Raw genomic sequence first — 18,321 nt, forward strand, 5'->3', positions numbered from 1 at the left:
ATAATTTAACCAGGGAGCACTTGCACTTTGGCACTGATCAGCAGTGGCAAAGTGCCCAAAGCATCTAAACCAGCAAAACGAAATCCATCACAGTGTCAAAAATACAGGAGGTAGAGGCAAAAAGTGAGGGGAAACCACGCCAAGGATGCCGCGTCTAACAGATATTAAATAGTAAGGTGAGGAGTGGGTATACATCCTCATTCAGGAGGGAGGAGTTGGTTTTGTTTATATTTCTGGGGAAGATTGGGTTCATTAAACCTGACTGTGAAGGTACAGACCTCATTTGTAAGGATCGGAACAAGGAGGTGTGAACTGAGAGTAATAAAATAACCCTTAAGTAATTTAAACATTCAGTTTCTAGATTCATGCAGTTAGCGTTGACCGAGCAGTGCTTGTGCCAGTTTTGCTGTTTGCCTTTGCTGTTCCTGCAAGATATTTTTTTACTTGAACTAAAAGAAAATTGCTCTTTTAGTGTAATAGTTTCAAAAAAGAAATGACACAATACCTAGCCTAGTAATTTGGGTTTACACTGGAATACCTTTGCATAATAGACTTACACACATGAAATTCATTTAGGATCACAGCTGCGACCCCCTAGATTGGCACCTGCAACCCCTAGCATTGTTTCTGCGACCCCTGTTCTCGGAGTTGTTACAAGCAGTACTGAGCACAAATGGTGAAAAAGTGTTCTAAAGAACACTGTTCACCTTCTGCAGATCCCACCTGGAGATTGCACTTTAAGTTAAATAAATTCAGAAGTGGAATGGCACTCTTGCCCGCTCCGCAGTAACCTGGCGTTGTAGCACACTGGGATGGCATTCGGCCATACCCAGTGGAGCCCGATGATGAAGCATGTCACCAACCAGGTTGGCGAGTGAGGGCTTTACACAAAACCTATATAAATCTGGTAGGTTTACTTTTCTCCCAACAACATACATGATTGTTTGAGTCAGCAGACACATGCTCCTTTGACCCAAAGAGGCCCTGTTTAATTGACACGGACTTCGTTGTTTTTTTAGATTAATCCCTTGAGGGGAGTAGTCGTGTCGTGTTCCCTTCCTCTCTTGTTGTTTTGGTGTACTCTTTATAGTACGACATTAAAATTTAAAAAGATAAACATTTAATTTATTTTAAGTTTGCTACCATGGTTCATTACTGTGAATACCTGCAAAAATATGTTTTTGAACAGAACCTTCATCTCTGTGTTCCACAATTGTAATAGTTCCTTACAAGCTCAGATAAATTATAACTTATTATCAATAATAAGGACTATATTAAGCCAATAAGATCGTTCATATAAATTTATAGTACCTACGAAGTATTATATGAGTTTGACCTCTATTGTTTCTTTAATCCCTTTTTTTGCATCTCCCTGTGATTTAGCAATACTTCCTCCATTTGGGGTATGCAGTAGACTTCAGTAGGTCAATTCTTATGATGCCATCGGGATGAAGGTCATCTGGCATCATTTCCTAGGATTCAGGCACAAAGGTTATATTATGTCACTTTCTGTGACATCATTTAGGTTTGAGGTCACTTTGGCTAACCTTGGTGTTTTGATTAATTCACGTTCATGATTGTCAATATGATGTTAGCGTTTATTTATGGTTTTCATCCTTTATCTCCTATTTAAGTTGGAAACATTTCCTGATTTAAAGAATTAACGTTTTGTCAATCTGCTGTTTGAATTTATGTATTTTTTTCACCCTTCATCTCCTATATAAGTTGGAGACATTTCCTGGCTTGCGAAATTAATATTGCACCCTAATTCTTCATAGTATTAAATTCTAAGTGCATGAATCATCTTCCCTAAGTTGCCTATTAGTTTATATAAAATGGTTCTTTTTTACCTTTGGTGTGGTTTTCCAGAATATATTCAGTGGCACGTTCTGTTATTTCCAGAAAAATTCCGCAGTGCTTCTTCTGAGAAATTGTACATACGTCATATAAAAAAGTTTCACGGAATGCAAGCGCTTGATTTTGAAAAAGCTGCAGAATCAAAAAGGAAAGCTTGTTAATTATTTAAGTCACAATACACGAGACATTGTTTTTATACCATCTACATTATACTTTTAGACTATTAAACAAAGAACCATCAATGTTGTATGCTGGAAAAAATATATCCACCAGATCTTTACAGTTTTAACAGCAAGCCAGAGATTAACATCGATACATATTTGTTAATATAAAACCATGTGACAAAATCAAAATACATAAAAGCTGCCATACGAAACCCTCGAGGTCTTGGCGCATGCCATGTTCCTCCAATTAAAGAGCACTTCAGTAAACAAAGGGACCCGGTTACATTAAAAATAGACTCTTCCCAACATGTTTAAGTCTGTAATGTGAAAAGTTTATACAACACTAATGCAGTTTCATTAGTAGTACGGCGCATGTGTGTACTATATGGGCAGCATGTTGCGATTCCAGAAATAAAGCTCTCAAAGATGCGAAGGACTCTGGTTATATGTGGTTCTATACATAAGGCAAAGGGCTTTAAAGATGGAGCATTTCGTGATTGTAAAGACAATGTAGTGGTTTAAGATGAGGTGAAATGGAAGTATGGGTTGATGGGTTGAAAGGTCGAGAATCAACTTGGCGGCAGAGTTCTGCAGCACTTGAAGCCAGTGCAATATGTACTCCGGGCCCCCCACAAAAAGTGAGTTCCCATAGTCCACACGAAGTAATCAGTGAACGGAACACAGACTTTCTTGTTTCGGGGGGATGGGGGGTTGGGAGGATTTTCTCTACAAGACGAAGCAGATACAAACAAGTACCTCTTAATAGAAGTACAAGGAGTTAATGGAAATACGCTTACTGTGTTTGCCATCCTGACGGAAAAAGCATTTGCAATGCCATAGATCAGTCTTTTGAATGAAACTGCCATGTGTGTCATTGATGGGTTGCGACACTCAATAAGACATGCACTCTGTCGTTTATCTTTGCCTTCATGCATCCGTTCATTCATGCACTGACTCATTCTTGCATTCATCATCTGATGCAAACAGAGTAAGACACACAAACTCAAGCACATATGCAAAATAAATCTAAAGAATGCAAGTAGAAAAAAGAAAACATGCTGCAGTCTAAACATGGCAGGCATAGAATATTAAAACAAGGGGGTGAGGATGGCAATCCTCACCCCCTTGTTTTAATATTCTAGGTGTTTGATTAATATCATCACCCAGTCAGGTTGCCCCTCTCTGGTCCTGATGAAGATCCGCACGGCCAAGGCTTAAAAATCTCCTAAGGCCATCAAGACGGGTCGAAACGTCGACGCCTACTCCTCACTACCTGGGACACATAACAGTCCTTCGTGCTAGACCACCTATTGGGTCGTTTTTTGAAATATAAGAATACGTTTCTGCGATTGATAAATGTGACCAGGTTTTTTGGACGGTGAATTATAACCGATCCTTATTGTTGGAACCCAATTGAATGTCTCTATTACTATGTCTCCATTCCTTGTTTCACTCATTCACCCTTTAATCACTCTTTTTTGATGCACGTTCCCTTTGGAGCAACCTCGTACTGTTTTATTAATTAATTTTTCCAAATGGCAAAATAATAAACGTATGTATAATAATTTACAAATGGTTTGGATGTTGTTCTTCGTTGGATTGAATTGCATATTCAATATTGTGAGCTCCTTCCTTTAAAAAGAGTTTTGGTTTTTGAGCTTAGGATCAGAAAATTATTTAACTAAGCGAAGTATTTGGCTCAGATGTATTAATAATTGGTCAAGGACCATTGTTTTTGGTATCAAGATTATACCCAGGTCCCTTAACCATGGGTCACCCCATTTTTGTAATGGCTACCTTTAGATGCCCTAAGCAGTTAAAGGATTTTGGAACCCCCATAAATAATTTAAAATGTAATAAACGCAAAATAATATATATTTTTTAAATGCAACAAAACTTACAGTAAAATAGGAATTAATGTTTAATTTTGTATGCTTTCACTTTATTTATAGGTCCATCTGCACCGTTTTCAGTTTTGCACCGTATGGTTCATGGAAAATCCGGCAATAGAACATTTCTGTGGTGCCACCCCTTCCCAAGATACCCTAAGTACATGCTTATTTTGCTTAATGGTTAATCTAGCGCTGTTGAAAATTCAAGGACTGACACTAAGTACACTCGTTTTTAAGAGGACATGCTATCAGAAAATGCACAGGCAAGAGAGCCAGTGACTGAATTGGGCTACACTATTACACCATGCTGTCATCATGGATAAAAGCAGATGGAAAGGATACTCAAACAGACAAATGGCAGAAGGGGCTGATCCAAAGGCCCTCTAGATATATTTTGTGAACATTAGTCAAACTGCTCCACAGTTCTAAGCAAAACAAAAAATACTTTTTCTATGGCGAGTGCCACTGGGAAAAACACACACACACATTGTATTGCTAATGCCGCCGTTTTACTAATCTTCACGTAGCTTTCCCATAATGTGCTACTTTTTGACTAGCTTGCGCATGGGAAGTTTTGGGGTCATTCATCAAGCGTAGGCCGGAAAAAAGGGGGGGGGTTCCCAAAATGCATTTCGTCCATTAATTCTTCTCCACAGGAAAGCTAGATCTTGGTCCAGAAAGAGAGCTTTGTGATTTGATGTAGATTCGTTCAGTAGTTTTGGAGCAAATAATGCTCAAATACTTCATATATATCATCCTTCGCCACACCTCGCATTGTAATTGGTTAACTGCAACTTGAACAGGAAGCTGCAGCCCCAATCTTAGGACTCGGTCCCCATTTTCTCAGAAAATTACACTAAAAGGGTGGAAGCAAGCAGGGTAGAGGTACCATGACCCACTGGATGGTTGAGGCTGTTGTGAAAGGACTCTCTCTGTCGTTGAACCAGATAAGGGAATTATTTTTTTTTACCATACTATGGATTTGTAAATCCATCGATGTACTTAGTCTGACCCTCTTAGCGTCACAATGGATTTGCAAATCTGTATGGCCACACACACGCACACTCAAACAACCATGCGATCCCATATATAAACAGTCACACACACATATAGACACATCTACACAACACCTCACATGCATTATCACCCACATAACCTAAAAAACCGTACACAATCACACATGCACATACACACACACAATACACACTCACACAACACTCCCACACACTCACACACAACCCATCCCCACCACACACACACGCCCCATACACACAGAGACACACACACATACACAGACCCACACAACTCCTTGCACTCAAATGTAGACCACTGCACACATATAGTAATTCATATCTCACCACAAAGCCACAAACCAGAGACACACCCACTCACATATATCCACACAATTGCAAACACATATACCCAAACAACAAACCCACACTCACACACAACACCACACACACATGCACCCCTACACCAAACACCAACCAAATTGCACAGGGCCACTCACACACACATACACCCACACAAAGGCACACACAGATACACACCACTCCCGCACACTCACAGACACAACAGCACACAACCATACACCCACACACTACACCCTTGCACAGCAACAGTCACTAACACCCACACACACAACTGCCCTCACACCCACACTCATAATTCTATATACAAAGTCACATACATGGCCGCACAACTCAACAGTCTTTAACCCACACAATGACATGTATACACAAATGCACACCCAGAGACCCACCCCACAGACACAGAGGCTCACAGTCAGCCTCATAACACACACACACACAGTCACACACACACCCTGAGACACTCACACACATACACCCACACAAAGGCACACCCATATACTCACACAACACCCCCACTCACTCACAGACTCAACAGCACATACCCATATATACCCATACATTACACCCTTGCACACTCACAGTCACCAACCCCCCACACACAACCACCCTCACACCCACACTCATAATTCCTGTTAGACCTGGCACTATTGGCGTGGGTCTCCCTTCCAATGTTTTGCTGTTGCTGCCTTTGTTTTTGCTATGTTTTTGCTGGTCTAGATGCTTTGGGCACTTTGCCACTGCTGTTCAGTGCCAAAGTGCAAGTGCTCCCTGTGTAAATTGTTGTTATGGATTAGTGATTCCATGATTGGTTCTTTGATTTACTTGTCAGACCCTAGTACAGTGCACCATGTGTGCCCAGGGCCTGTAAATCAAATGCTGCTGATGGGCTTGCAGCACTGATTGTGCCACCCACAGAAGCAGTCTGTAAAATGTGACTCAGGCCTGCCATTGCAGAGCCTGTGTGCAGTCTGGGACTGCCATGTTGACTTGGCAAGTGCACACACTTGCCAGTCCCTAAACCTTCCCTTTTCTATATGTTAGTCACCCCCAAGGTAGGCCTAAGGTACCCCTGTGGGCAGGATACATTGTATGTGAAAGGTAGGGCATGTCCTGATGTGTGAGGCAGGTCCAGATAGTGAAATACTGCCAATTTTGTTTTTCACTTTTGCAAGGCTATATGTTCACATAGGCCAGAGTGGGCAGATAGTTTATAACATATTATAAACATAACTGGCCCTAGGAACAAGATAGGAAAATAACGTTTAGTATGATTGAACTCAGAATGTTAAAGTGCATCTTTTAGTGAGGGTGATTTTTACATTTTGTGTTTGAAATTACCACTTTTAGAAGTGGGTATTTTTTTTCCTAACCATCCAGTGGGCCTCTGCTAGGTTTGTGTATTGCATGTCTGGCTTGTGAGTGACAGGAGCTGGAAGAGGCCTGCGGCTCCAGCAGTCTGATGAGTCAGGGATGGGCTGAATGGGACCTGGGTTGAATTTAGAGTAGGGGGGGAGATTTCCTTTCACCTGCCTGGGCCAGGTCTGCTTTCAACAATGCTGTCTCCACCTCCTGCCAGGAAGCTGCATCAGTGAGGACAGAACTGGTTTTGGCTGGGTACAGACACTCTCTGCCTTCAGAGAACAAAGAATGTTGGTGTATAAAAAGGGGGACCCAGACCCTAGAACTTTAGATCACTTCTGGGAAATCAAGAGGAAACCTTTGCCAATGAGAAGAGCCGAAGAAGGTGAGGAGGAATACTGCCCCTGTGCTGTTTTCTGTCTGGGGTTGGCCTGCAGTGGCTGCTTGCTGCCAAGGAAAGGAGGACTTTGCTGTTTGTTTTGTCACCTGCTTGAAGAAAAGATCTCCAAGGGCTTGAAACTGAGCTTGCCTCCTGTCTGATGTCTCAGGGACACAAAGACTTCACCCCCAGCTCCCCTGAATTTCCTTGCTGGGAATTCTAACCTGCAAAGAGGTGCTAGCTGCTGTTTAGGACCTCTAGAGACTGTTTGTCACTGGGAGCTGGAAGATCGACGCAACAAGAAGAAGCGTGTCGCATCCACACCGATTCCCGATGCATCGCCGAGCCCCGGGGAAGAAGCATGCCGCATCCGGACTTGGTTCTGACACTTTGCCGAGCAACCAGGAAGAAGTACGCCGCATCCACACCGGGTCCCGACACATCGCCGAGAAGACCATCGCAGCACCTGCCGTGCGGCTGCAAAAGATCACGCATCGTACCGGACCATCGCATCGAACCGCCACTTTGTCGCATTGTAACCGTAACGCAGTAAGAAACCGACGCATCCCCTCCTGTCTGGTAAGGAACCAACGCATCACCTCCCCTGCGCTGCAGTAAGGAACCGACACATTACCCCCGAAGCAAGGAACTGACGCATCACCTTCCCTGAAACACTTTTGTTTGTTTTGCGTGACGCATCTAATGTACTTTGTTGGAAAAGTGTTGCATTTACAACTTGCATTGAACTTAACTATTTGTACCATTTGAAAGTCTTATTTTTAATACTGTGTTGTGGATTTTTGTTGTTTGGTCTTGTTTAGATAGAGATTACTTATTTTTCTGAACTGGTGTGGTGTCTATTTGCAGTGTTTTCACTGTGTTACTGTATGTGTTCACAAATACTTTACACACTGCCTCTGAGAAAAGCCTGTCTGCTCGTGCCAAGCTACCAAGGTGGTGAGCAGGGGTTATTTTAGGAGTGTATCCCCCTTACTCTGACTAGAAGCAAGGGATCCTATTTGGACAAAGGTACCTACCTCTGCCAACTAGAGAACCCCATTTCTAACAATTCCATACACACAGTCAGATAAACGGCCATACAACCCTAAACAGTCCTACACACACAGCGACATGTATGCACACATGCACACCCAGTAACTTACTGCGGACACAGAGACTTACAGTCAGCCTCATAACACAGGCAAACACTCAGTTACACAAAGAGCCACAGAATCTCATACACACACAGTCATACACACACACAACCTGAGACACTCACAGACACATGAACATGTCCCCACATACACATAATCACCCACAGCCCACACAACCCCCACATACATGCAAACATAACCGAGCAAATGCATATATACACACATACCCTCACACAACTTTTAGAATTGCATATACAAACACTTTACTCACGCACCCAGACAACCAATCCCATACAGAGGAAGAGTCCGTCTCACAACACACACAGTGACATATATAGCCACAAAATGTTGTATACATACAGTAAATTACACACCCATACAAACTCACTCTCACACACATACACAGACAAATGTACATAACTCCACACACATAGATATTCATCCACACAGACACAAAGCCTCACACAGTCACACACACAGAAGACTTACACAATGCCACACTCTCAAATACACACACACATAGAAAACCTCAAATATTAACACACACAGACACACATACAGAATGCACACACACTCACTCACACACCTACACAACCACCCCTCGCACATGGACACTCAGACTCACATTCACAACTCACACACAGTAACACACAGAACCATACAATCTGATATAGACACACTTACACACTCACTTATGTAACAATGTTTAGTGGACCCATGGATCCACCACTACACTGTATTTAGCCAGAATGGTGGTTATAGAGATGGGCACCACAGTGGATTGACAAATCTGGTAAATGCATTAAGGCATTCTTTAAAACAAAATACAGCCATTTGTTCATTGGATGGCTTTGAAAAGAATCTTTGTTTTCATAGTATATTGTGCACTGTTAAAGATAGATCTGGATGCATCATTGATGTTTCTATGGAAGATCCTTTTCCCAATCCCTTCTGCTCTGAAATGAACTCTGTCCTTTTGGTACACTCCAGGCATATTGAAGCAAATATTGTTGTGGTAAATGGAGCCAATCTTATGGTCATAGAGAAATTCTGAAATTGCTTTATTCACTTGTCTCCTAAATTTCTCAGTCTTTGGACAAAACTCAGATCACCACTGCCACTTCTGCCTTTGATATATGTTGCAATATATAAAGGGAGTGTGAGGAAAAACAGCCATCAACTGTGCCAATGTCTCCTTCATTTGCATTTCAAGTCCAACACCTGTGTTTGCACCCAGCTCATTGCCACCATAGTGCACAATCACCAGGTCTGGGTGCTCACAATCCAAAATGCTCTCAAACAACTGATGCCACTTCAGACCTTTCTGGCCAAGCCAAGTGATGTCCACTTGGGGAAATCCAAGATCTTTAACAATGCCACACTTTCTGGCAAATTCTCTAGCCCACAAAATAATGCTGTTTTTCCAGTATCATCACTCCAACCATGATGCTGCTGGATACAGGGGGAGTCAGTAGCAGAATGGACGAGGGGCCGTACACCCATCTTGCAGGCCCCAAAGACAAGTGCGGGCTGGTATGGATCGGTCTGCAGCGGCGGCCTATCGGTGGCCGCGTCTTTTGATTTTTCACGGGGCACTTTCCTGTGGACAATTCCCATTGGTCAGGCGGGGGGGACGACGGGATTGCCTGGGCATCATGCAGGGGCAGCAGGACAGCTCTTAAAAGGCGCTATCTCGACCTTGAGAGAACCTGCTGCCTGCCTGATGATTGTCGGTCTACAATGCCAGTGAGCACCAGAGAACCGGGATTTTTGCTTTTCTCTGGAAGTTTAGTTTCGAGCAACTCTTTCTTTTCTGGAGACGGGGTTGTTTCTGTTTACCTGTTTTTTTTGGCCTTCTTGTCCTTTATTGCCTCCTCGCTCTGACCTGCCTAGCGGCCGCGGTTCAGCCTCCTACCTGGTGTTGCCCTTGCCTGCCGTTGCGCTCTTTCTCCGGACCTTGGGCGGCAGTGGTAGGCAGTAGTGTTGTGATCCTTGGCGTATTACTGCCAGGCCAGTCCCAGGCCTGCCTGCTTTCCGTCATCCGGGACCAGAATCGGGCCTTCAAAGGTAAGGAGGGGCGGTAATCATTGTGGGGGGGGCTTGTTTATTGAAAAGGGGCAGGAGCGGTCGAGGAGAGGAGGGTGAGGTCAAGTGTAAGAGCATTCTCAGGGCAGCATTTCTTTCCCGGCCAGAGCTTCGATGTTTTGCACTTTACAGTTGATGACTCCCTTTTAATGTTTCTCCAATAGGTGGTGCTGTTGCCTTTTTTATTACCAGCATTTTGTGCAGGCAACCTTTTTAGGTCTCGGCTGGTGTGGGCTGCACACATGGAAGTCTCGCTGGCGAGATTTAACGTTTTGGGGTATTTTCTGTAAAGAGCTTTAAGACCCGCCCCTCTTTCCCATCAGCCGGCGTCACCGTTTATGCTAAACGGTGGCCAGCCATTGGGAAAGAGCTCTTTGTGATGTTCACTTTTGGCTTTTTGAGCCGTCCCACTTGGACGGGCTCGTCTGCCTTCAGTGCGCCGCAAAAGGTTTCTTATCTTTATGGGGCCATGTGTTTCAAACACATGGCCCCATAAAGACAAGAAATAGTCTGTAGCGCGGGACCACGCTTGTTCACCAAGGTGTCGCAGTCGGATTGTTTCTATTTCATCTCTGGGTGATGTTAACATAATTGCCACTGCTTCCACCACTTTCTACTGATGCCACGACAGACATATGTTTTAGTTAATTACACTTCGAAGGTTTAGGGCGAGATTGCCTCTCAAGCTGCATAAGTAAGTGGAAAAGCAGCGTGGACCCTTTTCCAAAATGCCGAATAAAAACAACCAGTTTCATTACGAATAGCTTAAATCCTGTGGATCAAAATGTTCGGACAGCTCATATGCGAGGAGTTAGGACAATGTAGTTTACCACAAACATGAATTCATACAAGAGTCACTGAGGCCTTGTTTTCCAGACGCTCCGAACGAGGGTAACATTTTGTGTCGGTTTTATAGCAGCAGTTTGTGAAAATACTCCAAATAAATAAAACAGGCCATTTATAGATACGCCTGGAATTACTGTATCTTCCAACTCCTTATATCATTGCTGGCCCCCATCTAAATGTTCTCAAAATTCAACCAGTCAATCCGCTGCCGTCAATGCGGCATAGAGACGTCTGCCCCCTAATTCACATCGTGGCCTCCTATTTTTTCGGATCCCTCCAGAAATTGCTTTTCAGCAGCGAGAAATATTTTTACAAGAGAAAATGCAACGCACATTGATATTTCTGAATTTTGCATTTAGATGACTGAAGAGCGGAGCGGACTTGCTTAACGCTTCGGTTTCCTAATGCGCTTCCAATGCCGCCTACGCACGCGCCGTGTATGACACGAATGAAGCGGATTTACCTTCTGGGAGGAAAAAGGCAGACTTGGTTGCGGACTGTAGTGTGGTTTTTTTTGCAAATAATGGGAAATGGAAAGTTATGTTAACACAGAAGTCTCCTGTATTTGAGCTTTTAGTTAGATTTGTTTGATCCACCCGTTGTGGTTCATAAAATAGCCCATCTTCTTCAGCCCTCCGTTTCCATTGTCCACTCCCTTTGGATGCTGCCGCCGCTGTAAAAGACTCGCTTTTGAACGGAGCTGGGGGTGCACTAAATGAATGCACGCTGTATAATTTCTCATGCATACTGTACAGTGGCATGGTATAATCTAAAGGACAGGGAGTTCACTGCCTTCTAGCTTCATAAGTATAATATTTTACTTTTCATTGCTGGCGGGTTAGCTTAAATTGTAGGGACATATTCGGGAGACTAGGTTGTAATTTTGCTTTGGTTGGAGAAAGAACGCGTCATCTTCCTCCCTGGATTTACATCCCTATCTACTGCATTTTATGAAAATTGCATGTTTATTCCATGCTTCTACGTGATATCATCGCATGTCATTTTATCTTCTGCTAAATTGTCTTTTTACTGGTTTAGTCTTTTAGGTCTGGCTTGGCTTTCTTAAAGCTTGCTGAGCGTTGATTGCAGGACACTTAGGATGGGCTTTTCAGGATCCTCGTTAGCCTGTTTGGGGCAGTTCCCTCCAGCCATTGCTTTGAGACTACAACCACATCTTTCATCAGCCCAATGGAGTATTTCTTCCTCTTTGTCAAACTGATGACAGCTGGGTGTATAAGTCTGCCTCCTAAAGTGTACTTCCATTGCAATTCTTGGGGTGCACTCTTTTCAGGACCAGCGGCTGGCAGAGACTGGTGAATGCAGAAGCCATCATCAAATGGTACCTCAAGAAAACTTGAAAAGGCTACCTTCACTCACACACCACAGCGGCCCAGATTTACTAAATGATCACGCAGCACAGTGCAGCTGAGACGGAGAAGGCGGGAGAGAGCCCTATTTATAGAAATATGGCACTCTCCTCCCTTCTCCCTAGCGCCGGCGCAGAAATGTGCTGCCGTGTGCCACGCACACACCTTTGCACCATAGTGCAAGGGTGTCTGCATGAGTCTAGCACAGGTTTTGTAGCGCGAGGATGACCTTCCAGTACAAAAAGCTATGCTTAGACTAATTTTAAAGCTTTTCGAACGTTGTATGTGTGCTGTATGCATGCAAAGTCAGAAAAAGAAATGAGAAATAATAGCATTTCTTCATGATAGGACCTGGTTGAAGTGGGCACTATTTGTTTTATGTAAAACACTGTCTACTTTTTTTAGCAAATAGGGTTTTGCATCCAAAAACCTTGTTGGGGAACGCCCATGCATCACCCATGGAACGTCTCGTTAGCGCCAAGTATTGCAAAGTAGTGCTATGCACTGCTTTGTTCTACTTTCAAGTGATTATTAGTGATAAATTAGTAAAAAAAGATTTTGCGTCGCTTTGCGTCACTTGTGCATAGAACAATAAGGAGCAGAGCCACTTGCGACAAGCAGTAACAGCTGTTTTATATCTGCGCTGTGCATGTATATTACACGCAGTACAACTGATGGCCCTAATGGTCCATGCAGAACTTTCACTTCCATGGCTGTAATTACTGCCAAATTGTGTGTATTAAACTTCTGAAAGTTAAAACATACTGGTAACATTATTCTATGATGTAGTCCTGTTCTGTGATATTTTTGTGCAAACCGGCGAGTGCACCCAGGCAATATCACAGCTTAGTCTAACAGCTTCTTAACAATATTAAATAAAGATTTGCAGTGGCGGCTCTTTCCCTGAGACGGAGGAGCATCGCCCTTCTGCTTTTCAGCAGTGCAAAGAAGAAAAAATAAACTAATAATTACACAATGCTGTTATCATTTAACTTTTCCATGCTGGAGCAAGTTTTGGGGCAGGTATTGGCTGTCATCACAGCCAGCAGGGGGAGAAGGAAATATGGGCACTTAAGTGCGCAGGACAGTTTGTCTGGCTGTCTTGGACTGGCTAAAAAGTTATGCGCATTTAGCATGTTCTCCATCGGGCTGTTGTGTGCAGTCTGGGTGGAGAACATGCAGAGGCTTCCACTGCCTGTCGGAGCGCCAAACTATGGCGCTCAGACCAATCACGCACTACTGTCATGGGGACAGCAGCATCACGATTAGCTTAGGGGAGCCTGTGTGCTATCTCTCTCCGGACCAGAAGAGACGAGGACAAGAGAGTAGGAGAGCCAGCGGCCTTACAAAGGTAAACGTGATTAATTTATTTAACCCCCACCTCACCACCCTTGTTCTGTACCAGCCACCACTGAAGATTTGTCCTCAGCATGCCCAGAAGAGAAGCAAGTGGCAGACAGTCCGTGCTAAGGTGATCCACCTTTTCTGGGCCATTTTAATAGTGCGTAATTGTAGCTGTTGTCTTATGCTGCTGAGTCTTGGAAACCCTAGTAACAGCATGTGGCGCTGAAAGCTCATGCTGCTCATTCTCAGGGTGCCTAGTAACAGTCTGTGGTACCCTCTTGGACAGACATAGCAGTGGTAAAGCTAACTGTTCTGGCTTTAATGTGCTAACACATGCATAAAGCATTTGCCTATGCTTGCTTTAGCATATTAAAGCAACACCTATTATATTTGGTGATGCATATTATTTAGCTAAAGCTTTACATTTAGTGCAGCTACAGTAACATGTCTTGCAACACGAGAAGGGGTGGCTGACAGGTCTGCTGATGTATTCTCTTCTTCCTACACCCCTGCAAAGGTAATACCATAATACAAAATTTGGTTGCAGTGCACCTTGGTAAAAGCATGGTCGACAGACATTGAAAACTAGTATTGGCAAAGCCAATAGGTCAGGCGTTGGCTGTCAGTCTTTGGCATTGTCATTGCTTGTTTTGTCATGCCATATCCTTAAAATTAGTGAGGGATGATCTGCAGGCCCCTACTAATATGAAAAACAAAAACACAGGCTAAAATAAAATATTTTTCCGGTCTCAAAAAGCATTAATTGCCTTAGTAGTCTCTGGCACTAAAGGACACTAATTAGTGAAAGGGCCGAATGCCATTTTCCCATGTGAATTTTGGTGCGTCACTTGATTGTTTTAATGTGCTCCCAGGCTGCCATAGTTCATAAAAAGATGAGAGAAGCTCAGCCCAGTTTTTCATGTGCTTTCCTTTTGTGAGGACACTCTCTCCTGGCTGAAGACTGATAACCACAGCTGATCGTCTTTGAACAAGTATGCAGTGTGCTGAGCCTCAGAAGACACTAGAGGCAAGTAAGCTATTTCCTGCTCTAATAGTTCAGTGCATAGCCGTAGCTTTAGGGTATTGGGCTGCTATGAACATTCTAGGTATAGTAGAACTGTTCATTTGATCATGCTGCTCATATTCATTGTGAATATTTATCTGGTAGTAAGCAACAGGATGAGACTTTTAAATGTATAAAGTGCCAAATTTAGTGTAGGTGTGGTATTCAAAAAAACAAAATTGGGGTTGAATTAGCATTGTACTCCTAAACCCTTTAAAGGACTGTGAGTAAACCGGAAAGCACAGACACAACACTGCTACAAATGCTCAGCGGGTTGATTGGGATGCAATAATCTGGACTCCCCTGCTCAAACAATGGTGTACTGAACTCAGTCCTGGCACCCATGAATGGGGAAGCCAAACCTTGTAGAACTCGGCCGGAGTTCCAAGATACACAATCCCTGCACACCGCTCAGCCTGCATTTAACACCCCTCACCCTGCACACTCACCCACAACTCACTCTGCACACCCACCCTGCACTGACATCTTGTAACCTGCAATCAGATACCACTCATCCAACACTCACACTCTGCTCACCTTGCACCCAGATTTGCTCATTGTACACACAGACACCATTTATTCTGCCCTCACACACTGATGACCCTGCACTCAGACACAATTGACATACCTCTCACACTGCACTCAAATACCTCTTTCGTTCCACCCACTCCTGTCACTCTGAACTCCAGCCACTCACCCTGCACTTACCTCTTATCTTGTCCACGCTAACATCTCATCTCATACCTACCTGCACATGTATGCACCACTCACCCTTAACATCCACTGAACACACTCTGCTCACCTTTGCTCTCAAACATTTGTCTCACCCTGTATTGAACACACACCAATCATCCTGAATTAAGACTTTTTCACCCAGCCCTCAGAATCCTCTCAACCAGCACTTGTGAAAAGATAGCACTCACACCATTCTCCCTGCACTCATGCACTGCTCCTGCAGCTCTTACCTTGCTCTTATACTGCTCACCTGGGATTCACACACATTTCACCCTGCAATACACCTTTGATCTTGCACTCACACACCCACTCACCCTACACTCATCCACAACTCACCCAGCACTCACCCTGCATTCAGACAACACTCACCCTGCACTCACACACCACTCACCCTGCACTCACACACACCACTCATACACTTTTCAACCAACAGTCATTCACTGCTCACCCTTTTTTCACTCATCATTCACCTTTCACTCACCCACCATTCATCCAGCACAAACGTACTACTCACTGTACTCACACATCATTCACACACCTCTTACTCTGCACTTACACACCACACACTGCATACGCTCAGAGCCCTCCCTGCACACACAATTCACTTTGCATACGACCACCTGTTTCCACTCACAAAGCACTCATCTTGCATTCACACCCCTCACCATCCTGTCACCCTCCACTCACCCAACACCCACACATCTCTTACCATACACTCATACACCCTCATCCTACACTGACCTATCACTGACCCTGCTCTCACACTCAGTCTGCAGTCATAACACACACTCAGAAAATTAAATTCAATCATTCTTGGCTTTATGATAACTTGCTGTAAGGTGCAAAATTTATGAAGTCAGAAATAATGTGCAGCAACAAAAAACCTCCATGTCTGAAGAGATGGAGAAAAGTAACACTAGCGTTTTTAACAAATTGTATAGAAAAATCTTGTTGGACAATTTGTTACAGCAAGGAAGCTTGGAATGATCCCGTGATTTATGGTTTCACATTGTGCACTTCAGCCACCAGATTAGTGATCTTTCCCCTCTGGTTTCACATTGAAAGTTAATGCTTTGTTTTTAATTTGTGTTGCATGAGGTTAGAGCGTGGGTGGCAGACAGAAGGCACATGGTGTGGCTTGTTTTGAAATTGAGGATTCAAGAGTAGCTCGAGCTGAGCAAGGCATCTGTATCATGCTGAGCCAGAGCCAGGCATCTGGATCTAGCTTGGCTCTCTGCCCTCAGTGATTCGCCCACCTCTATCACATTATTGCAGATAAGGGAACAAAGACATACAAAGGACACAATTTGGCCATCATTAAATTTAATTTCGTGAGGCAGGAGCCAAAACACCACAGTGTACAAATCTTTGCTTCAAGGTTCATAACTTTCTCACCACATGTAGTAAGTGGACTGTCTATGAGAGGGGGTATTCTCACCCTCATTGATAAAATCAAATGATTTTTGGGTTAAAGTCCTGTTTTTTACTGCATACTTACTACCAGTGTTAAGTTTGATTTAAGTTCTTCATGTCACTGTAAAAAAGGGGAAGATAAATGTTTTCAAAAAGTGATTGCCAAAGAGCACACAATTTGGCACAAGGGAACACCAGGATTAATAAACAAGCATTGGCATAGCCAATAGGTCTCGCTTTTGGGACCTTATAAGTACTTAGGTATGCAGCACAATATCCTTGGTGCAACAACAGCTGTTGCATGGCTAAACACTTTTGTGTCCCAAAGGCGAGACCTATTGGCTATGCCAATACTTGTTTATAGTAATTTCTTTTGGACATTGTTCAACACGACTGAGACAGTGGTTTTGTTGAGACAGTAGCAGGCAGTGGTGGCACATTCATTAAAGGGGCATTACGATTCTCCACTTGTGCTGTTCTCTGGGGTGGATTTCTTTTTGGCACTGTTCAGCATAGCTGCACGGCTGAGACCGTGGTTTCATTTGGAAAGTTGCAGGCAGTGGTGGCACATTCATCAAAGGGGTATTCCTTCTCCTCTTGTGCTGTTCTCAGGGGTGGATATGTCTTCTAGGCAGGTGAAAACGAAGGCTAGTATGGACGTGGTCATGGGGAGGCTAGATGCCATAGACACAGTATTAGCCCTGATTCAACCGTCCTTGGCCTCATTGGCACAAAAGAAGGGTGCACAGCCCGAAACTAATACAGAGGCCCCAAGTGATATTGAATTAGGGAGTGCCCTATGCGGGCAGGGGTACCCCCGAAGGAAGCTTTACCACCAGTTAAGAAAAGGGCACGGAAGGGACCAGCGAAAGGGGGAGAGGTTGCAGGTGTGGGCCAGACTAATGTAGGGGCCGACACAAGTAATGGTCAGTCCTCAGGTGAGGTCATAGTGGTAGGGGAGGAGAGAGTGAAGGACAAGGGTTTGGCGGTGCTGAGTGTTGTAATCATAGATAACTCGCCACAAGATCAATATTCAATAAAGTAGATACTTTATTCAGAGCGCATAGATAATGTTGGTATTCCCCTTACAGCCAGCATACAACTGCCAGTAAAGGAACATATCTATGAAGCATCCCATAGCAACCTTAGAACACAGAATAGAATGAATCATTTAAAGCGCCATAACATAGATAACATTGAAACAAGTACCAAACATAACATATCCTCTTCCCTTTATCCCTTTTTCCAATAACAAGATAAAATATACAATATGAGCTACGACATTGGGAA

General features: G+C 43.7%; 1 protein-coding gene across 6 annotated transcripts in view; it reads right to left on the reverse strand.

Moving 5' to 3' along the window:
* The window catches only part of LOC146867157 (uncharacterized), a 1,274,092-nt gene that overhangs the window by 639,318 nt on the left and 616,453 nt on the right, over nt 1-18,321 (reverse strand). For all 6 annotated transcript variants that reach the window (XM_085603699.1, XM_085603695.1, XM_085603693.1 and 3 more), the window contains one exon: nt 1,851-1,989. In XM_085603699.1, the coding sequence (XP_085459825.1) occupies nt 1,851-1,989 (139 nt within the window). The remainder of the gene's footprint in view (nt 1-1,850; nt 1,990-18,321) is intronic.

This window comes from Triturus cristatus, chromosome 1_2 (assembly GCF_964204655.1).
Source record: "Triturus cristatus chromosome 1_2, aTriCri1.1, whole genome shotgun sequence".
In the NCBI taxonomy this organism is placed as follows: domain Eukaryota; kingdom Metazoa; phylum Chordata; class Amphibia; order Caudata; family Salamandridae; genus Triturus; species Triturus cristatus.